The sequence below is a fragment of the Lacerta agilis genome, chromosome 6 (genome assembly GCF_009819535.1).
Source record: "Lacerta agilis isolate rLacAgi1 chromosome 6, rLacAgi1.pri, whole genome shotgun sequence".
Classification (NCBI taxonomy): domain Eukaryota; kingdom Metazoa; phylum Chordata; class Lepidosauria; order Squamata; family Lacertidae; genus Lacerta; species Lacerta agilis.
In genome coordinates, this window is record NC_046317.1 from 94,887,810 (window position 1) to 94,914,444 (window position 26,635).

The 26,635-nt window shown below is 49.6% G+C and overlaps 1 protein-coding gene across 3 annotated transcripts in view; it reads left to right on the forward strand.

Annotated features, from left to right (window-relative positions):
* The window catches only part of SLC12A5 (solute carrier family 12 member 5), an 89,488-nt gene that overhangs the window by 38,374 nt on the left and 24,479 nt on the right, over nucleotides 1-26,635 (forward strand). For all 3 annotated transcript variants that reach the window (XM_033153933.1, XM_033153932.1, XM_033153931.1), the window contains exons 2-6: nucleotides 19,209-19,303; nucleotides 20,015-20,146; nucleotides 21,637-21,783; nucleotides 24,630-24,684; nucleotides 25,981-26,111. In XM_033153933.1, coding sequence (XP_033009824.1) covers nucleotides 19,289-19,303; nucleotides 20,015-20,146; nucleotides 21,637-21,783; nucleotides 24,630-24,684; nucleotides 25,981-26,111 — 480 coding nt within the window. In that variant the 5' untranslated portion in view covers nucleotides 19,209-19,288. The remainder of the gene's footprint in view (nucleotides 1-19,208; nucleotides 19,304-20,014; nucleotides 20,147-21,636; nucleotides 21,784-24,629; nucleotides 24,685-25,980; nucleotides 26,112-26,635) is intronic.

A 26,635-nucleotide genomic window follows, 5' to 3' on the forward strand; every position in this document is an offset into this window, starting at 1 on the left:
TTTTAAAAATGAATCTTTTAATGTTGCTCTTGAAATAACGAATGCAAAATGCTTTAAACACCACGAAGCCCGTTGCAAACCCCAGATCTCACAGTTCCTATCCAGAGCTTCGTTTGTGCCTGGAGTCACCTGTTTTCAGTGCCAAGCAACTCTGAGCATGTGCAGAGAGCAATTGAAATCCTCCCTGCTTTTAGGATCGAGGTCCAGCCTGTCCAGCGCAGACAGTCCGGCTTTAGCTTCTGTGCTGCCTTGACGCGAGGGGTGGGGGCTTGTCTGCCTGTCTCTGGGTGTCCTTGCCCCCGCTGGCTTAAGGGAGGTCAGCGGCCGCCTGCCCTTTGCTTCCCAGGACTGTAGGCACCGCAGACCGACTGTGAGCAGCTGAGGCAAAGCAGTGATGCACACAGCCAATTGCAGTGCTGTGATTCAGATTGAGCCAAGAGATTTGCCTGGGGGGGGGGGGAGAAGGAGCTGCTCCTCCTCCCTCTGGCCTTTGAGCACCCGGGCGTGGGAGGGGGGAGGGTGAAGGGGTCCCCAGCCCACACTTCCTGCCCCTCGCCACTAGGAGGGAGGCAGCAGCAGCGGTGTGTCCCAGGGGCCTGGCCAGCTTTATTGTTACATAAGAGCCTTGGGAGCCCAGGCTCCTGTTCTGGGTTGCCATGGAAACCGACCTAGTGATGGGGATGGCTGTGGCCTGCGTGGCCGTGTGGAGACGCGAGGGACGGGCTGGGTGGGGGTCCGCAAAGGCTTCCCCCCGCCACGCAGCCCCTGCGTCCTGCCTCCCCAAGCATTCTTCCTCGCTGGGGAAGGGTCTCTTATCTGACCCCCCCCCCCAGGCAGGCACCCCCGTTCCTTTCAGCAGGAAAAAGGCAGCAAGTTCATGGGGTGGGTGGTCCAGAGAAGGGAAGGGAAGGGACCCCCCCTGCCCACCCCACAGCACAGCTGCCCGCAGAGGAAGGCAAATCCATTTACGAGGCTGAGCGCTTTAATCAGTTTATCAGTGTGATTGGCCAACTAATGCTCTAATTGCAGATTAAATGTGCCCCTGATTAATCAGTGCGGGTGAATAAGCCAAACGTTCAGGGGTTTAGGTGTCTTAAAGGGGCCATCGCCACCACGCAGGCTGACGAGATGTCAGGGCAGGGCCACACACACACACACACACGCCACAAATGAGGGTCACCCTCCTCCCTGGCCTGCATCCCATTCCAGCAATCCTTTCAAAAATGTAAGTTAAGAGGAGCTTCCTTCAGAAGCCTCAAATTGCAGCTTCGCTGGAGGTTTGCAATATGTGCGTGTTTTTGGTTTTAAACCGATTCATGTGCACCAAAACAGTTGATTTGGTTTTTTAAAAATGCAGTTAGCGTGAGCAGAAGAGGGAGACCAAGATGATGAAGCAGAAGAAGGAAACCAAGCCTTGTGAAGAACAGTTGAGCAGGGGTAGGCAACCTAAGGCCTGGGGGCCAGATGCGGCCCAATCGCCTTCTCAATCCGGCCCACGGACAGTCCGGGAATCAGCGTGTTTTTACATGAGTAGAATGTGTCCTTTTATTTAAAATGTCTCTCTGGGCTATTTGTGGGGCATAGGAATTTGTTCATTCCCCCCCCAAAAGAAATAGTCCGGCACACCACATGGTCTGAGGGACAGTGGACCGGCCCACGGCTGAAAAAGGTTGCTGGCCCCTGGACTAGAGGACCCTTGGGGGTCCCTTCCAACTCCACAATTCTATGATTCTGTTCTGTGATTCTAAGGAGCAGTTAAGCAAGCTGTGCACTCCGTTACCAGAAGAGGAGCTGGCAAGTTAACAGGACCAGAGATTGCATACCCTCCAACATTTCTCCGATGAAAATAGGAAGGTCCTAAGGAAAAGCAGGACATTCTGGGATCAAATCAGAAACCAGGACTGTCGCTGGAACATAGGGACACTGGGAGGGTCTGGAGATTGTGCCTGCTTCCGTTGACCAAACTGAACGTTCTAAAACTTGTCAATGTCCTTCTTAAAATGGGGTGCCCAGAACTGGACACAGGACTGCAGCTGGGGTCTGACCAGGGCAGAATAGAGCTGTGCTTGTGCACATATTGTGTCATCTCAGCTCTGAGGCTGCCTTTGGAGGCTCCTGCCCAAAAGTTATCCCTTCCAACTTCCAGGCCGGTCTCCTCTGCCTGCCCTTTCTCTGTATGTTGCAGGCTGTGCCCTGGCTGCCACTCCTCTCTGCCCAGGCTCTCTGTTGGTTGAGGGGTGGCTCTGGCATCCCTGGCAGATGCTGTGGGGCACTGCCAGCCTCATTCCTCAATGCTGCTGCCATGCGCGTCCATCTCAGACCCTTCCTTCTCTCTCCTGGGCCTGGCTGGTTCAGCCGCGACTGGGCTTTCGTCTGCCTCCCGCCTCCTTGGAGACGTCGTCCTGCACAGGCCCTGCTCCGTGGCCTCCTACGAGTGAGCAAACAGTGAATTTGGCTCTGCCAGGTGCTGCCAAGCCCAGCTGCCCTGACTGCAAGCTCAGTGTGGGCTCCCTTTGGCCAGCCTCCCTTCTGCTCCCTGAGCACACAGACGCAGGAGGGATGCCTTGGTCCTGGGGGGGGGGGCTGGCCTTAAGGGGAATTAGAGAAAGGTTCTCTGCCCTGGAAGGGTCAGCAGCACCGGAGGACAATGATCTTAGAAGCTTATAAAATCATACATGGCATGGAGAAAGTGGACAGAGAAACGTTAGACCTTGTGGACGTCCAAAGAAGCGGAGCGCTGGAAGATTCGAGGCAGATAAAGTGCTGTCCTTTTTCACACAGCACAGAGTTAAACTGTGGAACTCCCTCCCACAGGATGGCCACCAACTTGGATGGCTTTGCAAAAGGATTGCTAATGGAAACTAATGGATTATTGAATATTGCTTTATTTCATATAAGTTGCTTGTTTTAAAGTTATTCTGACTTTCTGTATTGGATCAGGTTGTTACTATTAAGGTTTGGATTATTATTATTATTATTACTATTATTATTATTATTATGCGTGTTTGAAGGTGCCCAGAATGGCTAGGGCAACCCAGCCAGAATGGTGGGGTAGTAATAGTAGTAGTAGTAATAATGATAATTCTTATTACTCATGGAGGAGGAGGAGAGGGCTATGGGTGGCTATGATGGCTCTGCTCTGCCTCCACAGCTGGAGGGAGCAATGCTCCGGATCCCAGTTGCTGGAAACCCCAGGAGGGGAAAGGGGCTCTTGGGCTTGGATCCTCCCACAATGGGCATCTGGTTGGCCACGGTGAGGACAGGATGCTGGTCTGGATGGGCTCTTCGTTCCCCAGCCCTGCCCGCCCGCCCACTCCCTCAGTGCCCCTCCCCACATCCCTCGGGAGACAGTCAGGGGCTGGTCCTCTGCTCCCTTGGGAGTCCCCTGCCATTGGCTGCCCCCCCCACTGCTGCCCCAGTGCAAGTTATTGCCTAAGTTCCAGCGTTTCTGGTTGTGCAGAGAAGAGAAGCCTGGGGATGGCAGAGCCCCTGGGGTGACAGCATCCCCCTGGATTGGCCCCTAGGGGAGTCTCCCTCCCCCTGCCACTTGCTTCTTCACCAGGCTGTCACCAATGACTGGGGTTGTGGGGAGAGGATCCCAGGAGCCCCCCCTCCCTGCATCTGCCACGAGCGACCAGGGGAGGGGGAGGTTGGAACTGGTTGCTGTTGGCTCCGCAATCTGCTTTTCAGATTTTTGCCCATTAACATCTGGGTGGCTGGTTCCTCGACTCTCTCTCTCTCTCTGGCTGGGTTTCTCTGTGCCGCTCTGGCTATATATTGTGCTCATCCGATCCCCCTGGGGGGCCCAGGGTGCTTGCATGTTTCAAGCAGGCGCGCGGGGGGGGAGTGAACATGACAGGGCTCAGAGCTCTGCGCAAAGCATCATGCAGACAAGGATCCTGCTGGCTGGCTTGTTATGTACACTTGGGCCTCCCCCCCACCCCACCCCCGGGGCTCTGGATGTTGCATTTTTAGACTGGTGCGGGTGGGTTTGTGCGTGCTCATGCGTGGCGAGCAGAGGAGATCTTCTGCATCAAAATTTCATAAGCGAGGTGCATTTTCCACTCTGTGCGAGAGATGCTCATTGTGTTCCCTGCGACTTGGACGGGGGCAAAAGGATCCCAAAAATAAAAGGCATTTGGCAAGCAGAGGGCTAGGAGCATGGTTAATTCAGATGCAAAGTTGTCATGTGATGAAACTTGCTGGCAGCACAATCCTATGCATATTCACTCAGAAGTAAAAGACGGGGGGGGGGGGAGCAGTTCTTAATGCAGCGCATAGTTAATCTCTGGAACTCACTGCCCCAGGAGGCGGCGATGGCTGCCAGCCCGGGTGCCTTTAAAAGAAGATTGGACGAATTCATGGAGGAGGAGAGGACATGGGATGGCTTCTAACCAGGTTGGCTCTGCATAGGCAGAGGCAGCGATGCTTCTGGATCCCAGTGAGAGGATCCTGCTTGCGGGTTTACTGCAGGCATCTTGGTGAGCACTGTGAGAAGAGGAGAGGCTGAACCGGGTGGGCCATTGGCCTGATCCAGCAGGCTCTGGTTCTTATGGGTCAGTGCGCCTGAGTGCAGAGTGTCACCCTCCTAGCTCAGTGTTTAGAGGACCCCCAACCTTGGCTAAGAATGGCCTTCCTTTCGCTGCCTTATTGACTAGTCACCTAATTATATTTCTGTACATTTATCAGCTGCAAAACCTTGAAAAATAAAGCATTTTGAAGAAATGGGGCATGTTCTTTTCAGGGTGAGATGACTTACAATTTAATAAATGGAACCTACCCTTTGTTGATGGGAAGAAAGGTAATTCTAATATAATTCCTTCACATCTTGGAATGCGAAATATATGGCGATTGCCGGTCAGAGAAGTGAACCAAGTCGTTTAAAAAAATAATCTAGCTCCAGGTCCATCCATGTATATCAAGGCCAGATTAGGCCATGCTCTGCTGAGTTTAAGAGCAGCCCTGCCCTGTGTTACCATAAAACAGGTGTGTGTTATTCTAAGGCATGCGTTAATCCTTGCAGGGGGCTAGACTAGATGACGCCTTGGGTCCCTTCAGACTCTGCAATTCTATGATTCTGTAACACTAAGCCCAAGGGAAACATAAATAATACAGTATATTGTTTGGATATGCACCTGTACAAAAATATGACAATCTAAAGCATATATCTTGCAATACTTCTATTAACTTTTTCACCAATGGTGTAAAATCTAGCTTAAAGAATTGTCCTAACCTGAGACCCTAAACTGTAGCTGACTGAGGCTGTGCACAAATCTGGCTCTCATGTCTGTGAACAGAGGCTGATTACTCTGAGCGCTGCCAACCCCACTTTCCTCTGTTTCTTACTAGTCAGAGGAAAGTCGTATTCTTCTTTTATAAGATTTTATTATTTTCTATTCAGACAAAAGAAAAACATAGCATAAACAACAACAATAACAATACAAAAATGCAATACATAAACACAACACAAAAACACAATCAAACAATTACAATAAAAGAAACATATACAAACCTTTAAACTAACACTTATCCTCTTACTTTTCTTATTACTATCTTCTCTGTTTTGGGGGACTTCCCCCATTCCCTCCACTGTCTTCAGAATCATATATATCTTCTGGGTAGCTTTTATATCTTATTCTATTCACATTTACTCAATTTTTAATGCGCTTTGCTTTACTTAACCATATCTTAACTTAAACACCAAATCTTAACACATTTTCTAACAATTAAATCTTTCACACAAAAATATCTTACTAACACTTTTATCTAACATATACCTGCTAAAGCTGCTATTCTATTTAATTCTGCTCAAATATTCAATTTTACTGATTTAACTAGATAGTCTTTGAATTTCTTCCAATCCCGTGACACCTTCTCCTCCCTCTGGTCCCGGACTCTGGCGGTCAGTTCTGCGAGTTCCATGTATTCCATCATCTTCATCTGCCATTCTTCCACCGTTGGTATCTCTTCGCCTTTCCATGTTCTTGCCAATAAAATTCTAGCTGCTGTTGTGGCATACATAAAAAACACTCTATCCTGACTGGGTATCTCTTCATTAGTTATGCTCAGAAGGAATGCCTCTGGTTTCTTACAAAAGGTAACTTTCATTACCTTCTTGAGTTCATTATAAATCTTATCCCAGAAAGCATTTACCGCTGGGCACAACCACCACATATGAAAAAAGGTACCTTTCGCATGTTTACATTTCCAACATACATCTGACATTTTGGTATTCATCCTGGCCATCTTAACTGGTGTCAAATACCATCTGTAAACCATTTTCATTATATTTTCTCTTAAACTATGACAAGCAGTGAATTTAATACCTTTTTGCCACAATCCCTCCCAGTCATCCATCATAATATTATGTCCTATATCTTTCGCCCAATTTATCATTGACGATTTAACCAGTTCATCTTTCGTATGCCACTCTAGCAAAAGATTATACATTTTGGAAAGGTTCTTAAAGTTCGATTCTATCAGTTCTGTTTCCAGTTTTGATTTTTCTACTTGAAAACCAACTTTTTTGTCCATTTTAAATGTTTCATATACCTGATGATAGTGCAGCCAGTCGGGTACCTGGCTTTTCACTTGATCGTAACTTTTAAGTTTAAAAGAGTCCCCTTCCTGCTGCAATATGTCCATATATCTTAACCAGTTTGCAGACATGTTCGGTCTCTTATAGGCTTTGGCCTCCACTGGAGAGATCCATCTAGGGGTCTTTCTCTCTAACAAGTCTTTATATCTAGTCCAGACCTGGTACAAGGATTTTCTAACTATATGAGACTTAAAAGTTCTGTGGATCTTAACCTTGTCGTACCAAAGGTATGCATGCCAACCGAACATGTTATCATATCCTTCCAAGTCCAATACATCAACATTCTCTAGTTTAAACCAATCCTTTAGCCAGCAAAAGGCCGCTGCTTCAAAATAAAGTCTTAAGTCCGGCAGGGCAAAGCCTCCTCTCTCTTTAGAGTCTGTTAGAATCTTAAACTTAATTCTTGGCTTTTTGCCCTGCCATATAAACCTTGATAAGTCCTTTTGCCATTTCTTAAAACAGTCCAGTTTGTCCAAAATTGGTATGGCTTGGAATAAAAACAGCATCCTTGGTAGGACATTCATTTTTATCACGGCAATTCTTCCCATTAACGACAATTTCAATCTTGTCCATATCTCCATGTCTTTCTTTATTTCCATCCACAGTTTTTCGTAATTGTCCTTGTACAGGTTCAGATTCTTGGTTGTGAGATTGATACCTAGATATTTTACTGTTTTGACAAAATTGAGGCCCGTGCCTTCCTGTATTCTTTGAATTTGTTCTGCACTCAAATTTTTTCCTAAAACTTTGGTTTTCTGCTTATTTAATTTGAAACCAGCTACAAGTCCAAATTGTTCAATTAATTCCAAGGCTCTGGGGACACTGCTTTCCGGTTCCTGCAGGGATAACATCAGATCGTCTGCAAAGGCGCGTAGTTTGTATTCCTTCTCTCCCACACGAATTCCTTTTATCTGATTATCCTTTCGTATCATATTTAGAAGGACTTCCAGGACCGTAATAAAAAGTAAAGGGGAGATAGGGCACCCTTGTCTTGTTCCCTTTTCAACTTCAAACTCCTCCGATATCACACTGTTTACTATTACTTTAGCTCTTTGTTCTGTATAAATGGCCTTAATGCCATTCAGAAATTTTTCACCAACTCCCATCCTTTCCAGATTCTTTTTCATAAATGTCCAAGAAACTTTATCAAATGCTTTCTCTGCATCAACAAACAGTAGTGCCGCATCTGTATTTATGTTTCTCTCCAGTTTTTCTAAAATGTCCACAATAATTCTCGTATTGTTACTAATTTGTCTTCCTGGCAAGAAACCTGCTTGATCTCTGTGTATGTAATCTTTCAACACTCTTTTCAACCTTGTAGCCAATACATTTGCAAAGATTTTATAATCCACGTTCAAAAGGGATATTGGACGATAATTTTTCATTTGAGTCTTATCAGTATCTGGTTTTGGAATCAGTGTGATAAAGGCTTCCTTCCACGTCTCTGGTGCCCTATCTCCTTCTAGTATTTTATTGCAAGTTTCTCTTAGCGGCTGCGATAGCCAGTCTTTCAGTGTCTTATAATATTTTGCTGTTAATCCGTCCGGTCCTGGAGCCTTCCCTAGTTGCATGTTGTTTATTGCATCTTCTATCTCCTGTGTCGATATTGGGTGGTTGAGAGTGACTAATTTTTCCTCTGGGACTTTTTGCAATCCATTCTTTTCCAGAAATCGGTCTATTTCTACTTCATCTATCTTCTCCTCCTTATACAGTTGCTTATAGAATCTTTGAAAACACCATCTGATTTCCTCCGGTTTCTCCACATTTTTTCCATTTACTACCAAAGTGCTGATGACATTTGCCTTTTGTCTTTTCTTCAATTGCCAAGCTAGTAGTTTTCCACACTTATTAGCCGATTCGAATGTTCTTTGTTTCATCATTTTCACTTTCCATTCAATGTCCTGATTCATTATATTGGCATATTGGGATTGCAAGTATTTGATTTCTTTTTGAATTTTAACACATCTGGGATGTCCTCTTAATTCTTTTTCCTTTTCTTTGATTGATTTCAACAATCTCTCCATTTCTGCGTTTTGTTGTCTCTTCTTTTTTGCTTTTTCACTAATGAGAAATCCTCTCATTACAGCTTTACTTGCATCCCATGCAATTCTTTTCTCCACTTCGGAACTCCAATTTATCTGAAAATATTCTTTTATCTTTTTCTCCGCTCTTTCTACTAGCTTGGTGTCTCTCATCAAAGCGTCATCCATTCTCCATCTGAAGGAATCCTTGGAAATCATTTTTAAATTTAACTGTACCGGATTATGGTCTGAAAGAGTTTTAGGGCCGATTTCTGCCTTTTGTATTTTTGGAGCCAATTCATTCGAAATCCAAATATAATCTATCCTCGACCATGACTTCTGAGGTTCACTGAAATAAGTTGCCTCTGTATCTGTAGGGTTTTTTAATCTCCAAGAATCCACCAAGTTCAAATTATCAACCATTTCGAAAAAAGTCTTTGGGAGTTTCCCATCATTCGTTAGTTTGGTTCTTTGGGATCTGTCCATTAGTGTGGAAACTGCACCATTAAAGTCTCCAAGGCAAATTAATTTGTAATCCAAGTAGTCCAACAGCAGATCATGTATTTTCTTATAAAAAATTGACTTTCCATCATTTGGTGCATAAAGTCCCAGAATCAAAAGTTTTTCGCCTTGTATATTGATTTCAATTGCGATGTATCTCCCTTCTTCATCTTTAAAGAGCTGTCTTGGGCTATATTTCTCCTTTGCATATATCACTACTCCTCTCTTCTTGACCTTGTCCGATGATATAAACTCTTGGCCTAATTTTTTGTTCTGTAATAATCTTCTATGACGTCGGGCTATGTGGGTTTCCTGTAAACATATTATATCCAAATTCTTCTTTTCTATGCTATAAAACACTCTGCGTCTCTTTGGTCTCTGATTCAATCCCCGGACATTCCATGTCATTAGCTTGAGCGCCATTTCCCTTTCTTTATTCTTCTCCTCCAGTTGCTTCTCCTTTCTTGTCCTTCTCTGGATCCTGGCTTGGGCCTGGTAAGCTTGGTAGTCCCGGCAGTGATGGAAATTCCGCTAGGAACTTGTAGAGTTGTGCTGGATCGAGTGGTGTACCTTTGAATTGTTCCAGATGCTTGTCCAAAAACTTTTGCTTCTCCGCCAAGGACCTTATTCTTATCTTTTTTCCTTCAAACGTAAATGCCAGGCCTTCTGGAAATTCCCAACTGAAGGGGATTTTCCTTTTTCTAAGCTCAGTCGCCAAGTCGTTGTAAGGAACTCTTTTGTCAAGGAAAAATCTGGGGATATCCTTATAAAAAATTACTTTGTTCTGCTCTACCACCAGGTTGTTTCTGTAATGCAAGTCCAGAAAGTAGTCCCTGTCGTGTCGATCGTGTAGCACAATCAAACAGTCACTGACTGTTTTATTGCTTTTCTTTCCTCTGGAACCTCTTGGACCAAATCTGAAGGCCTTCACTATGCGCGCTGAGACGTTAATTTCTTCTATCTCCCAAAATCCTGAAAATAACTTCACAATATAAGCTTTTAGATCTTCCCCTTCCAATTCTGGAAGACCCCTTAGGCGGATGTTGCCCTCTCTCTGATGTAGTTGCAGAAATGCGAGAGACTCTTCAACAGTTCTCTGTCGTGTTCCAATATTCTCTATCTGCTCCAAATCTAAATTGTCCAATTTTTCCTCCACCTTTTTTATTTTTTCTTTGACCACTTTAATTTCCTCAGAGTCCTTTTTCAAGGTGGTCACCTCCTGCCCAATTCTATTAATTTCTTCTCTGTTCTTCCTTACATTCTCCTCAATTTGCCCAATTGATTTTTCCAGAGTCTGCGTAGAATTTTTAATATCCGCTTTAATATCAGCTTGTAACTTTTCAATTGCTGAGTTCACTGCTGTATTTCCTGATGAAACTTGATCTTGTGTTTGCTTCAACCCTTCAGTGACGCTTTTCAGTCCTGCTGCAATTTCTGCCACGCTAACAACCAATTTCTCCATTTGCTCCTGTAGAGTTAGGGAAACAGAGCCTCTTTTTTGTGCAGAGCTAGAACCAGTTGTTTTTGATCTAGTGTCCATCTCCTGTGAGCTCTGCAATTGTAATCTCAAGGTCACTCCAGTTGCTGTGGTAACAATCTCAGACATTCACAGCAGAAGGCCAACAGTCCCAAAAGTAAACACCAGGTGGCCAGCGGCTCAGTTCTGAGAACAAAGAGACTGCTGAGCCAGGAGCCCACACCAGTCCCAAAGATCCAACTTTTAGGCAAAGAGTTTAAATTTTCCAAGATATAAATTCCTTAAAGCCAAGAAGGGTTTATTTTCATGTAGCCCAAGTCAGTAACAGTTTCTAACTTGAAGTGTTACCACCAAAGTCCATAGAGTAACTTGTATCTGGTTACAAAAAAGTCAAAATGTCTCCACTGGTAAACAGTCACTGAGACACCAACAAAGAAAAAATGGCAACAATGTATCACAGCCCGCTACTGACCCGGAATCCTAATCCAGAGGGTGAGGGGCATCTTCTTTTGCCATATCAACTGTTTTTAAATCTTTAAACATCCTTTAAGCAACTTTTAATCCACTTTTAAAAAGTTTGGCAGAGTTCGCAAAACTTTCCCGTTAGTCGCGGCTTTGATCTTTTAGCGCTACCAAGCTCGCGCAAACAGTTCAAAGGGAACAGGCTTCCTTTTGCAATTTCCTCTGCAAGCAGTGCTCTTTAAACTTGTAAAATAATCCAATTCTTTAACTTACAGAGTTTCTTTGGAAGTTTCTGTGTAGGAAGTGCCGGGTGCTCAGGTCTGGCGGGATCGCTGCTTTGATCCTCCGCAGGCAGTCGCTTCTTCAGTCCCGTGCTGGGGCTCCGCTCGCCTGACTTTCCCCCTTACGAGGGTCAATCAGGAGCGGAGACAGCACGTCTGGGACCCACGAAGCCGTCGGTCCACGGGACGCTCTTCCCGTGGCTTTAAGGGACCCGTGGCGCAGGCACGGAGATCCCTATCGCCTAGCGGAGGACGGAGCCTTCAGACTCCCGTCCGCCATTGACTCGGCACCTAACCGGAAGTCGAAATTCGTATTCTTCTTCCAGTATTGACAGAGTATTCTGTGTTTTAATGTTATATTTCTTTGGTCCAAAGGGACCATGGATGCTGAGTCCGTTTCCGTCTCTCTTCCAATACCCTTAACTGCAGTACCCCCTCATTCCAGAGGTCTCCCACATAATGGAACTGCAGCGCTTGGAGGCGGAAATGGCTTTATGGGGGGAATCACTTGGGCCTCTGTTGAACTGACGCTACAGGTGGTTCAGGTTTGTGGGAGATCCTGAGGGGACTGTCCAGTTACAGGGTGTGGGATCAGTTTCAGTTGTTGCAGCTCAAGGATGCGGGCAGGAGAACGGCTGGTGAAATCTAGAATCACAGAACTGTAGAGTTGGATGGGATCCCCAAAAGTCATCTAGTCCAACCCCCTACAATCCAGGAATCACAACTAAAGAATCCCCGAGAGCTGGCCAGAGGCAGACCTAGAAGGTGGTGGAACTGGGCCCCCACCAGGCACTATGGTCGCCTGCAAGGAATTCCCACCTGGCATGAGTGATCGATCTTCATGTCCTATTTACAGACAGGGCCGTCTTACCCATAGGCGCTATGGGTGTGGGGCACCCAGGTGCCTGGCTCTCAGGGGTGCCAGGCCGAGAGTCCGGGGTCCGAGAGTTGGAGTCCGGGGATTGAGAAGAGCCAACAGCCGCTGCTGTCCAGACCAGAGCCCGTTGGAGCACCGCAGCTCTTCTGCTGCGGGTGAGCGAGGTGATGAGGCAGCCGGCCGGCTCTGTCCTCCTGTGCGCCTGGGATTGGCGGGCCGTCGAGAGGCCTGCCCAGGACTCGCTGCTCACATGAGACGCTCAGCTTTGCTCAGTCGCCACCACTGCCTCAGGCTCGACTGTTGTTACGCCAGGCTCTGCTTGCCGCCCCCCGGCTTCTCTGTTGGTGTTGAGGCGGCTGGCCAGGCCAGCTCTGCTCTGCGTGCCTCACTGGCTTGCCCAAAACAAAGGTCAACAACTTTGGGGTCCCCCCCTTAAAAATGTCGACAACTCTGGGCAACTTGGGGGGGGGCTGCCTGGCGCCGCATATGCTTAAGACAGCCCTGTTTACAGACATCTTTTTAACACAGAGGTGGTCTGCCAACGGGCCTGGTGCCTGGTGCCAGCTCCCCGTAGGGCGCATCCTTGGGGATCCTGCCCTCTTCCATTCTGTGGACAATGACCGAGCCAGCTGATCAGGCTAGGAAGGTGGGCTTGCGAGAGCTCCTCTTGGTTGGGGATTCTGTCCTGCTACGCGATGCCACCTGTCTGCCTGCCTCCGTCTGTGCCAGCTCACCGAGCGAGGAGTGAGTGGGCACTGGCCAGGTGGCCCTTCAGGGAGGGGGCTTGGGGTGCGGCAGTGAAGGCACATTGGGCTTCTGGGCCCAGAGACCCCCAGGGGCAGGTAGGGCAGGACGGGGATCCCTGGTTGGGGATTCCTGGTTCGGGCCACCTCCAAATCTTGCATCTAGGACCATAGGCCTCTGCCACCCCCACACTGCTGTAATAATAATAATAATAATAATAATAATAATAATAATAATAATTCTATTTATACCCCACCCTCTTCTGGCTGGGTTTCCCCAGCCACTCTGGGCAGCTTACAGCACATAATAAAAATTGTAAAACATTAGACATTAAAAAATTTCCCTAAACGGGGCTGCCTTCAGATGTCTTCTAAAAGTAAGATCGCCTTTTCTTCCTCCATGAAATTTGTGTACTCCTCACTGCCTCCTGTGGGAGGGAGTCCCATAGTAAGTGTGCGCAGGATCACAGCTTGTGTCTGGATAATCTTGAATCTAAATTTAACACGCACTGTGGTGGCGCTTAGCAACTATAGACATTCTTCTTTTCTTTTTTAATCTTAAATGCCCAAAATTCCAATTAGTTGGATTTTGCGAAATTGTGGTTGATGGAGTTATTCTTTTAAGTAGAACTGAGCAGCCAACATTTTTTTCTTAATGATTTGCCTCTGTTGTGTCCGGATCGCTTGAATGGGAGGCTCAGTTTCAGCCCCTCCCTCCGGAAACCCTGAAATGAAATGAAATGAGGTCATGTTTTCCCTGAGCATGAAAGGCCAAGCAGATTACAAGGAATAAGATGATGCTGGAAATGAATGTTAATGAAGTGTTGAAAAAGGTGCTGCAATGGACAGCAGCTTATCTAGGAAACAGATCTTTGTTCAGGGGGAAAGGATCCTGAATCCACCAGCTCACTGGGTGGTGGTGGAAAAGGCTAATAGGACGAGCATGTTCAGAAAGGGACTGCAAATCCCCTCTGCCAACCTGGCATTAAGGCATTTCGCTTAAATCGCTGGCATGGCTGCAGTCAGAAGCCTCTGGACAGCCCTGCCTGCCTCATGGCCACCAAGAATGCCACCCTCAACTGGGAAAGGAAAGGGCAGCCAGGCACCTGCTGGGGGCAGGGGTGGGGGAGAGACAGGAGGACTCAGGGGCACAAGGTGAGGCATGTCGTCTACGCTCTGGTTAGATTACGCGGGGCTGCCTCTGAAGACGGTTCGGAAACTTCAGCTGGTGCAGAATTCAGTGTCCAGGTTGCTCATTGGGGAAAGAGGGTTTGAGCCTTTTGCATGGATCCTGGCCCAACGGCACTGGCTGCCAGTTTGCTTCTGGGCCCAGTTCATAGAATCGTAGAATCGTAGAATTGCAGAGTTGGAAGGGACCTGAGAGTCATCTAGTCCAATCCTCTGCAGGATCTCAACTAAAGCATCCATAACAGCTCTTGCTATTAGAAAGTTCTTCCTGATGTTCAGTTGGAATCTCCTTTCTTGTAACTTGAAGCCATTGGTCCGAGTCCTCCCTTCCAGAAGAGAATAAAACTAGCTGACTCCATCCTCCATGTGACAGCCCTTAAGATATTTGAAGAAGGCTTATCATATCTCCTCTCAGTCTCCTCTTTTCCAGGCTAAACATCCCCAGCTCCTTCAAGCACTCCTTGTAAGGCTTAGTTTCCACTCCAGACCCTCCTCTGCACACCTTCCAGCTTGTCAACATCCTTCTTAAATTGTGCTGCCCAGAACTGGACACAGGACTCCAGGTGTGGTTTGACCAAGACAGAATAGAGTGGGACTATGACTTCCCTTGATCTGGACACTAGACATCTGTTGATGCAGCCTAGAATAGCATGAGGGGTTTTTGCTGCTGCGTCACACGGTGGACTGATGTTCAGCTTGCAGTATTTCAGCAGAGGCCAGGTGGCTCACCTGTCGCAGGTGCTATGCTTCTATCTTGCACTCCAAATCCTGCACTGGGCTGGGTTGAGGTTTGACTAGATGATCTGATGTGAAGAGTGGGATGCTGGACTTGGCAGGTCTTTGGTCTCATCCAGAAGACAGTCTCTTCTTATGTCAGGTTCAGTTGCCCAGAGATGCTCATGGCCAAGGCAGTGAATGAAACCAAAGTGACGGGTGGGGGGAGGGCAGGTCTGTGAATGCCAACCCCCCTTCATTAAGCAGCATTCCTCACGGGAAAGTTTACTCCTTTGCTGAGAGGGCAGCAGGAAAGAAGCTGGGTGGCTGCTGTGAAGAATGGCTCAGGCAGTTGCTGGCTGTTGCCCTGGGAGGAATCTTCAGCCCGAGGACAAGAGAACAATTAGCTGCAGTTCCCAGGAGGGCGGGACTGTCAGAGCTATTTATCAGGCCAGCCCCGGAGCTCCCTCTGCCACACCAGTGTCCTTGCAAGGAGAAACTGAAAACCAGGCAGCCTCCTCCGTTGGGCAGCAGAGGCTACAACCAGGCACAGAACGATGGGAAGGACAAGTGACCCCATTTAATTGCAAGATCATGCCCTGGCCTTGTGGCAGATGACTCTGGCAGCTCAATGCCTGTTGGAGGGGGAACATTTCTTCCAATCAGGATGGAAGTACCTGGGGGTCAGGGCCCCCAGGGAGGCAAGTGCAAAGCCCCCAGGCTCTGAGCAGTGGGGGTCTCACTTAACTCCATGTGTTCCCATTTCTGCTAGTTCATTGAGTGGTTTGTGTTCTGGTATTTTCTGCCAGGCTCCAGGTCCTCTGACTGACACCCCCTTTGAGCTTCTCTCCTCCTGCTGCTCTCCTCTTTATTGAAACCCATTTTCTTCAGGAAGAAAGGAAGGCTGAGAAACTGAGGCAAATACTGAAGTTCTGAGCTCCTCATTCATGCAAAGGGATGGGTTTTCTCTCTCGCACACCACTCGCAAAGCACCACCTCCCAATTATACAATTAAGCACGGTACAGAGAAAGCTCTTCTCCCCCCCCCCCGCCCCCCCAAGAGGTGGCATGATAAAAGTTTAAAGAAGTTTGCATTGCATGGAGGGAATGGAGAGGAGAACATTATCTCCCTCCCCGAACACCAGAACTTGTGGGCATACAGGGAAGCTGAACATTGGAAGATTAGGACAGAAGAAAGACTTTTTCATGCAGTGCGTGGTTGAACTGGGGGACTCTCTCTCACAGGAGGCAGGGTTGGCCCCTGTTATGTACTGAGTTGAATAGGATCCAGAATGCAGCAGTCTGATTGGTCCTAGAACAATAGGATCCAGAATGCAGCAGTCTGATTGGTCCTAGAACAATAGGATCCAGAATGCAGCAGTCTGATTGGTCCTAGAGCAGTAGGATCCAGAATGCAGCAGTCTGATTGGTCCTAGAGCAGTAGGATCCAGAATGCAGCAGTCTGATTGGTCCTAGAACAATAGGATCCAAAATGCAGCAGTCTGATTGGTCCTAGAGCAATAGGATCCAGAATGCAGCAGTCTGATTGGTCCTAGAACAATAGGATCCAGAATGCAGCAGTCTGATTGGTCCGCAGGAGCCACCCAATGCAGCTCCAGGTGGAAGTGAATCTGCAACCCAATTGGCATACAGGAGTATCCCGGAATTAGCCAATCACGTGGGGCCCATTGTGTAAATAGTGTATATAAAGCAGACTTTTTTGGGGGAACTGCATTCCTCACTACTATGAGCTGAATAAAGAGCATGAAATTCACACTTGACTCCCAGTATATTTCAGCCCCCAACCTAAATAGCTTTCCGAAAGGAGCTGAAGATTCATGGCAGAGAAGGCTGGCTCTCCGTGGCTCAGCTCAAAGCAGCAATGCTTCTGAATCCCAGTTGCTGGAAGCTGCAAGAGGGGAGAGGGAGAGGGAGTTTTTGCAGGCAGGTTCTGCTTGCGGCTTTCCTATCATGGGTACCTGGGTGGCAGGCTGCTGTGAGGATGCTGGACTAGAAGGGCCTCTTGGGCTGATCCAGCAGGGCTCTGCTCTTCTTCTGTTCTTCTCTTCTCCGGTCCCCAAGAGTCTCCCAACCTCAGGATGAGTCGTTTTCCATTTATGTCCCACTTCCCCCCCCTCATGGAACTAAGAGTTCCCCCACCCTTCCTCTTGCCCCACTGCTGCCCCCTAGGGAAAACCGCTCTTTAGCACTCACTCGGAGCAAACGGCAATTCAGGTTTTCTCTGGACTGACGTTTGCTCCGATTGAGAGCTAGAGAGCAAATTTTCCCTGTGAAAGGAGTGGATCAGGGGGGAAACTGCTTGGAGCCATGCTTGGTTGGGGAAACCCAGCCAGATGGGCGGGGTATAAATAATGAAATTATTATTATTATTATTATTATTATTATTATTATTATTATGCAGAAGACACTCCCCAAGGCCCACGGTCTCTAAGCACGGGGCAAGTGGGAATGTGGAGGAGACCTAAATTTTTCCTCAATTTATTGATTTGCCTATTACTTTATTATTTTTATTTTATTTATCAAATTTGTATGCTGCCCTCCATCCTAAGATCACAGGGCAGTTCACAGCATGGAAATACAGTGGGATTCCCAAGCAGTCGTCTCCCATCCAGACATTGACCAGACCCAGATGCTGACCAGTTTAGCTTCAGGGATAGTATTCAGTGGTGCTCAGGCCGGATTGCAGCTGTGCTATGGGGCTTTCTTCTTCTCCCCACATGTTGGGGGGGTCTGCAGGGGGCAGGAAAGGGAGCTTCCATTACTCAAGTGGAAGTTAACTACATGAGCGGAACGGGAGTGTTGGATCTGAGCCTCGGGATGGCTCAAGGAAGGAAAGCTAAGGTCGAAGCCATTGTTTCTGATGGGCGGGGTATAAATAATAAATTTTAATTATAATTATAATTATTCACACATGAAGTTAATTCAGCTTAAATCAGATAATGGAACAAGTTCTGTTGCACAATGAAATGAATAAATCTGCAAGTGTTTGGGCTCCACTGGACTCTTAGATGAGAAGGGAAGGTCTGGGTGTCCTAGCCCTTGAAGGAGAGATCTTCCTTCTCATTCTGCGGCACTTGCTCTGCTCAAAAATCTTGACCCAGAACTTGGCTGCTAAGGCCAAACCTTCTGGATTCTCCCTCCCTCCCTCCCTCCCTCCCTCCCTCTTCTGCCTCTGCCAAGCAGGTCCCAACAGACCAAAAACACCCGTCCACATTCTGCCCTGGAAAGCCAGATGAGCCAAACTCCTGGCCTTCAGAAAGGAAGATCTCCTCTGAATGCAAAGGCTTTTCCTTTCCTTTTTCAGCTAATGCTATACCACGTTGGGGGCTCATTCACACTTCTGTTTGCCCACCCCCCAATTTCGCCCTGGGGAAACCCACTTTTTATGCTGAATCAGGGCTGGATAAACCATTAAGCAAAACAAGCATGTGCTGAGGGCCTCAAGGGAGGGGGGGCACCATAGAAATAAATAAAGTGGAAGCATACCCCAATAATCACTGGAGGATTTGTTTTGAAGAATAAAATATACCTGTAATTTTACGGTTTATTGTTGTTTATATTTTGATTAACAATTATCATTTGTATGTTGCCCACCTGACTGGGCCGCCCCAGCCACTCTGGGGGGCTTCCAACATATATAAAAACATAGTCAAACATTGAACATTAAAAAAATTCCCCTACAGGGCTGCCTTCAGATGTCTTCTACAGGTTGTATAGTCACTTATCTCCTTGGCTCGGGGATCTCCATACCTGTCTCCAATGAAAACAGAGATGTCCTAAGGAAAAGTGGGATGTTCTGGGGTCAAATCAGAAACCAGGATGGCTTCTGTGAATCCTGGACTGTCCCTGGAAAACAGGGATACTTGGAGGGTCTGTAAGTGAAATTCAGAGCCAGGGTGGCATAGTGGTTAGAGTGTTGGACTAGGACCTGGGAGACCTGGGTTCACATCCCTGTTTGGCCATGAAGCTCACTGGATCCATGGCCTCTCCTCAATGGCCCCCTGCCAAGGATTCTCTACCTGAGATTCCTGCATTGCAGGGGTTGGACTAGAGGACCCTTGGGGTTCCTTCCAACTCAGGGGAAACCCAGCCTGTGTGTGCTGCTGCTGGTTCTCCCGGCTCCATTTGTGTCTGAGCTCTGCGGACGGAGAACCTTGAGCTTTGCAATAGGTGGACCAAGAAGATGGGCTTCCAACAGGCAAGGGCAGGGGGCAATTTGGGTGGCAAGCAGGGGGCAATGCCTGTGCAACCCGGGTGGGGGGGAGGGGGCAGGAAAATGGCCACGTGCCTCTGGCATCGATGCATCTCTCTCTCTTCCCCTTCAGGTGATGGAAACCCCAAGGAGAGCAGCCCTTTCATCAACAGCACAGACCTGGAGAAGGGGAAGGAGTATGACGCGAAAAACATGGCCTTGTTTGAGGTGAGCTGGCCGTGTCCTGAATCGGGGAGGGAAGATTTGGGGTGGAGGAGCCGCAGCTGGCGGGGGGAGCAGGATGTGGGCAGACTCAGGGTGGGAAAGACAGAGAGTTAGACGGCAGAACTCGCTCTCCCCAGGAGGTGGCAACAGCCACCAGCCTAGGAGGCTTTGGAAGAAGATTAGACAAATATATGAAGGAAGAGAGCAGACACGCCAACTGGGTTTCCACAGGGGGAGGCAGCCCTGCTCCTGAATCCCAGCTGCTAGAAGCGGCAGGAGGGGAGAGTTGCTCTTGTGCTCGGATCCTGCTTCTGGGTTTCCCATCTAGGCATCTGGTCAGCCCCTGTGAGAACAGGATGCTGGGCTAGCTGGACCCCTGGCCTGATCCACAGGCCCTTCTTATAGAGGTCTTTTGTGGTAGCAGAACCTCCATGCTCAGGGACAGCCTACCTCTGAATACCATTGTGCTCAGATTGCGGGCTTCCCATGGCTTCAGCCACTGTAAGACTAGATGGGCCACTGGCTGGATCCAGCAGGCTCTTGTGTCCTTAAGTACAGTCCCAGGTTCAAGGCCCAGCCTCTCCAAACAGGCTGAAGTGATGAAAAAGACCCCTGCCCTCTCTGGGGAGAACAGAGAGGCAGTTGTGGGCCAAGGGGTGTGTGCAGTCCTCTGGAGAACGCTTCTTCAGCCCCGCTCCTCCTTCTGCCCCACAGGAGGAAATGGACACCATCCCCATGGTGTCCTCCATGCTCAGCGGCCTGGCCAACTACACCAACCTGCCTCAGGGCAGCAAGGAGCACGAGGAGGCGGAGAACAACGATGGTGCCAAGAAGAAGCCCGTCAAGGTGAGCCATTTGGGGGGGGAGGGGGACATCGGGAGGCCACCTGAGGCGGGGCTGGGGAGGGGTCCTGGGGTGGGGGGTGGCTAAGGCTCAGGGCCATCTTCAGCATATCCGGCGCCATGGTGCAAAGCTCCCTCTGGCGCCCCCCCCATTTCCCAGACTTTTTTAAGGGAGGATGGCACTGCTGGTGGGGCTGGAGGAGGCGGGCAGCAGCTGGAGGGCAGCTCCTCTGGTGGGGAAGAGGCAGAAGCTGGACGTGGCGCCTCCCGGCTCAGCTGGCCGCTTTGTGCCGCAGTGACCATGGCAGGTGGAGGCTCTGGGCGCAGCACTGCTTCGGCACAGCATGGGGGAGGCTGGCGAGGGCGGCAAGCTGATGCCAGGAGGCGCCGCGTCCAGCCTCCGCCTCTTCCCTGGCGCCCTCCAGAACTTGGTGCCCCTGCGCCCCGTGCCACTAGCCTCTATGGGCAAGATGCCCCTGGTAAGGCTGGCCTTTGCCTCTGCAGGATTCCTTGTGGGGTTGTGGGCAGAGGGGAGGGGGTCTTGGCCAGGGGGACAGCGGGCTCTGGTCCCCAAGTTTGCGCCTCCTTTCCAGGATGCCAGAGGGTCACGGGCTGAGCTGCCTGTGGACTCTCCTTGGCTCTGTTGTGTCTGTGTTGTTCTTTTTTAAAAAATAAAACAAAATGGGTTTTTTACAAAAAAAGAAGAAGTGCAAATAGAGGCAGGGGTCGGGGGTCGGGGGGCAGGGATAAGGAATTAAAACATGCAAACCATGAAGTGTCACAGCCAGGAAGTACAAGAGTGTAAAATACAGAGCAGCTCCAAAGGGATAGTAAAGTATTCCCTTTGCAAATAACAATAAGGATTTATACACATCAAAGTATCCACCGTTTCTGAGAATAAAGCTTCCACAGCCTTACATTTGCAAATCCTGGTGACGCAGAGTCCCCACGTGCCTTAATATCTGCAGGTGAAGAAGGGATTTGGGTGATGATCTCACTCTGGGTCCAGGTCGGTTATATGGGGAGAGGCGGACCTGGAGATTCTGGTTGTGGGGATGAACGAGACGGGGAGACAACCACGCCCCCCACCTTGCGCTCCATGGAGAAAAAAGTGGGCTATGAATAAACAAAGAAATCCTTCTTGGCGGGACTTTGAGCCTCCCATGGGACCCCCACCAATTGTTTCCTTGCATTATTGCACCGCTTTCTGTAATGCGAGCAAGGAAGAAAGGGTTTGTTTGAATGGTCTTGAGGAACCTTTGAGCCCTCCTTGCCCCCGCCCCGCGCACAGCCTTGGCAAGGAACCTCCGCCCTTCACTGCTGGCAGATGTTTTCCTCTGCCCGATGCCGGGGGGGAGGGAGAGGCTCCTCTGCCAGCTGCCCCTCCTGGGTGGAGAATCAAGCCCCTCGCCTGCTCCCCAAGGCACCCGGGCTCCTTCCCTCCCCAGCGCCCCCTGGATGCTTCACCACCCTCTCTGCTCCCCCCTCCCGCAGGCTCCCCAGATGGGCACCTTCATGGGCGTCTACCTGCCGTGCCTGCAGAACATCTTCGGCGTCATCCTCTTCCTCCGCCTCACGTGGGTCGTCGGCATCGCGGGCATCATGGAGTCCTTCTGCATGGTCATCCTCTGCTGCTCCTGCGTGAGTCACCCCCTCCTTGGGGACCCCATGGGCAGAGCGGGGAGGGGGAGGGGAGGAGGGCCTCCCCACGTTTTCACCAGGCAGGCAGGATTTCTCAGGGCCGGCAGCCCAGGCCATCGCTCAGGCCAGAAACTTAGGGAAGGGAGGTGAAAATGAGGAGCCCCTCGAAACACCCACATTCTGTCCCAGTCTTTGAGGTCTCACCCCAGGGTGGGGGTGGGGTGGGGGTCAGGTGGGAAGCTCACAGCTGCCCTTTGGGATGCTTGGCAGTGGGACAGGCTACCTGGGAAGGTGGCAGGCTCTCCCTCCTTGGAAGTTTTTCAAGAGAAGTTGAGTGGCCCCTGTCAGGGCTTCTCGAGCTTTATTGTCTGAATTGCAGGGGGTTGGACTGGATGACCCTCGGGGTCCCATCCAGCCCTTCAGTTTTATGATTTTGTAAATTCAAAGCTACAAAACAGATCTATTAACAAACATACAGGTAATTCAGAACTGCAGTCCAGAAAATAAATTCAGCAGAAGGTTACTTCTTCCTCCGATAAATTGTCCCGGTTGACACAGCAGGCAGGTAGATTACAGGCTGGAGGAGCACCTGTCAGGGATTCCTTAGCTGTGATTCCTGCATTACAGGGGGCTGGACTAGAGGACCCTTGGGAGTCCCTTCCCACTCTACGATTCTAGGATTCTATGTGCCAATGGTGGATGCAGCCAGGCCAGGCATAGGAAGGCAGCTGCTGCCGGCGCTGGGCATGGATACACCTGCCTGGATGGGCAACGGAGCGGGGAAGCTGAGCTCTGGTGGCTGATTAATCCCAGCCTGCCTCCCGGGGACTCATCCAGGTGCATCGTGCCCCAAAAGGCACCGCTCGGCCCATCCATCTCCTGGCCGTCCCCAGGAAGCAGCATCACCAAGTTGCTTCAACCCCCACCTCTCCCCCACCCCATTACCTGCCCTCAACCCCCCCCCCAAGGGACACCCCCTTCTGGCTGGTTGGGGCAGCCCTAAAGCCCCGGGCTCAAGTCCCTGTCCCCCAACAGGGAGGAGGAGGGCAGCGCAGGGCTGATTCATTGAAACAAATCACAGAGCGGTCGGTTTTGAAGGGCTCCATGTGTCATCTAGTCCAACCCTCTGAAATGCAGGAGTCCCAGCTAAAAGTCGTTTTCACAAGCCTCACCAGACATGGAATTTTGCTTGTTTTTAAATTCTGTTGCTTCCGTTTATATTTTGCACCGCTTCATTCAGGCTGCCTCTTTTGTTTGGAGTCTGTTGGTTTTGGGGGTTTTTCTTTTTTGATAAGTATTGTTTTATGAAACCACTTATAGATTTTTGTTTTACAAATCAACGTTTGGCTGAAGAATATAGAAATCAGTGTAGCCAGCCCTGCAGCTAAGCTGCAACACTTTTCAGACGGGGCAGTGCCAGGCTTGGACCTGGAAGCCTGTTCTGGAAAATGGCCACCATCGCCGCTGCTTTCTTTCGAATGCCTTTTGGGGATAAAGGAAAGGGGAATTTTGACAGTGCTGTGCCACACACAGTGACTGATTGGGGGGTGGTGGTAGTGTGGATCTGGCCCTGTGGCCCCCCTGGCCCCTTTGAGCTGGTTCCTGGCTGGATGAGACGTAGCCCCCATTCCAGGGGGACCCAAGGGCCAAATGAGGGGTGGGCCCTGCAAGAGGAGGGGTCTCAGCAGCACAGGCAAGGGGTGGGCTTCAAGGGGAGTCTCTGAGCTTCTCCAAATAAGAGTGACTTCCCTCTATGACCGACATCCCAGGAGGGCTTCGTTCTGCCTTCACAGCTGCAGACAGCAATGTCCCTGAATCCCAGTTGCTGGAAACCTCCAGGGGGGAAAGTTAATCTGGAATCCTGCTTGTTGGTTTCCCTTGGGGGAATCTGGTGAGCCACTTTGAGATGCTGAGCTAGATGCTCCTCCTTTGGTCTGATCCAGAAGGCTATTTTACTTTACTTTATTTTATTATTTCATAACATTTATATACTGCTTGATTGTAAAGAAATCTCAAAACAGTTTACAAAATAAAAGAACAGAACAGTAAGATTATTAGTAAAAGCAATACAAACCTTCAAAAAATTAAAACCAACCCTAAACTAAAAACACGCCAGCACCCTAAATGTCTGGGCGGGCTTGTCCAAACAATGATGTTTTAACACAACAAGTGTGCCTGCTTGATGTCAAGAGGCAGGGAGTTCCACAGTGCAAGTGCTGCCGCACCAAAAGACTGGTTTCTGCCAGATGCGAATGTCCTTATGTTCTCACCACCACCTGCTTCTCAGCCCCCGTCCATCTCCACCTCCCTGGGGCCACTTTCCTGGCTGTGCTTCTTGTGCCTTGTCCTACTTGGGGTTCCCTCTGGCCCTTGGCTTCCCAGTGAACCCCTCAGGGGGTGGAGAGCAGGCGGGGGCAGGGCTGGCATGCATTCTGGGGGCAGGGCACGCCACCTGCAGGGGCATGGTGCCCAGTGCGGGCAGGGGGCAGCTGTGATGGCACCCTGCCGGGATCGTGCTGCTGGGGGCTGTGCGCTCCCCCTGCACTCCTCTTCCTCCACCAGTGACCCCCTGACCCCCCCGTGCCGTCTCCACTCTCCATCATCCAGAAGCTGGAAAAAAACAATCGTGGGGAACCGGAGGGTCTTGCCTTGACATGCTTTGGGAAGAGGTAAACCCAGAAGGTCCGACCTGGCGCTCATTGGGATTCCTGCATTGCAGGGGGTTGGGCTAGATGGCTCTTTGTGGTCCCTCCCAGTTCTGCAGTTCTAATCCTCCCCCCACCAGACCCTCTTCCACTGCAAGTCCCAGGCCCCTCTCCAACCTCTCTGCCTTTCCCTCCTCACAGACGATGCTGACGGCCATTTCCATGAGTGCCATTGCCACCAATGGAGTCGTGCCAGGTGGGTAGAGTCCTTTGTGTCTCTGTGTTTGTCCACCTGCAAACGCAGAGCCCCAGGCCAAGGGGAGGGGGGGTCTTCCTCGGCACTCTTCCTGGTGGCCGTTTACCTTCCTGCTGGAGCGGTACCTATTTATCTACTTGCACTTTGATGTGCTTTCGAACTGCTAGGTGGGCAGGAGCTGCAACTGAGCAATGGGAGCTCACCCCGTCGTGGGGATTCAAACCGCCGACCTTCTGATTGGCAAGCCGTAGACTCTGTGGTTTAGACCACAGCACCACCTGCATCTCTTTTTATGCTTATGCATATATATGTGTAAGGTTTGGGTGGTGGTTTCTCATGAGTAACGAGGCAGGACTCTTCCTTCTATTTACAAGTTTAATAGTCCCCGGTTTTAATAGAGCCCGGTTTGGTGGGGAAGGGCGGGGTATAAATAAAAATTTATTATTATTATTATTAGTGCAATATGTACAGTGCAGAGCTCCAAAATCCATGACCTGCTTAGTCAGTCCCAGATTCCGGAAGTGGCGCTCTTTGGGAAGTGGCGCCCCCAGCGAAAGAACTTTGGCCCCCCAAGCCTTCTTCTCCCCTCTTTGCATTTCACCCCTCTACGCAACTGGGATGATGGAAGCGCCATGCTTTCCTCTTTCCCCCTTCCAGCGGCTATTTTTCGGCGCGAGGGGCGGGCCAGCGAGGAGGGGGTGTCATGCTTGTCGCTGGCCCACCCCTCGGGCCGATAAAAACCGCTGGGGGGGGGCTAAAGGGAAGCAGAGCAGGCGCGTTCAAGCACCTGCACTGCTTCCCTTTTTTCCCTTTTCCGCCGCTTTTTTTCGGCGGCTGGTTGGCCAGCGAGGAGGGGGCATCATGCCAGGGACAAGCGTGACGCCCCCTCCTCACTGGCCTGCCCCTCGCGCCGAAAAAAGCCGCAGAAAGGGGGAAATTCCCCCTTTCAACGGCATCCACGTGCATCGAGACGTCACGACGACATCATGATGCATGCATCGTGCCCCTCCCCCAGGAGGGGTGAATCTGAACCGCAGCCCCCCCCCCGGCAGCGCAGAGGCTTGCTACGCCCCTGTGGCTAGGTGAGCGCTGGGACTCTGTAGCATACTCAAGCCGCCTTCTCGCCTGACCAGCTTCCTGCCTCTCCCCCGTGGCGCTGGGGCTCTCTGTATTTCCACAGCCCCTGCACCACCCCGCTGGAAAGTGACGGTTCCCTGACAATATGCTTATGCGTATATAAAAGCTGAAGTCTCCCTCCCTCCCTCTCTCTCTCTCCCTCTCTCTCTCTCTCTCCAGCTGGCGGGTCGTACTACATGATCTCCCGCTCTCTGGGCCCTGAGTTTGGGGGTGCTGTGGGGCTCTGCTTCTACCTGGGCACCACTTTTGCAGGTGCCATGTACATCCTGGGCACCATCGAGATTCTGCTGGTGAGTGGGATCTATGCTGCATACGTGGTGGACATGCAAAAAAAATAAGGGATTCTGGGATGAAATATATATGGAACTTTAAAAAAAAAAATGTTTAAGGTTTTGTTTATTAAAAAAAAAAAAACCCAGAGGCTTTTCTTCTTGGAGTATTAGGTCCTGACATACCAAAGAATGTAAGGGAGCTATTTTTATACACAACAGTGGCCACAAGAATTTTAATAGCCGCAAATTGGAAAGGAGGAAAGATATCATCAAAGTCAGAGGGGCAACAAAAATGAATGGAATACACAGAGCTGGCTAAGCTATCAGGAAAAATAAGAGACCATGCAGACTCCTGTCTTCCACTGCCTCCCGCAGTTTGGTCAGATTCATGTTTGTAGCTTCGAGAACACTGTCCAGCCATCTCGTCCTCTGTCATCCCCTTCTCCTTGTGCCCTCCATCTTTCCCAACATTAGGGTCTTTTCCAGGGAGTCTTCTCTTCTCATGAAGTGGCCAAAGTTCTGGATTTTAAATAAATAGGGTT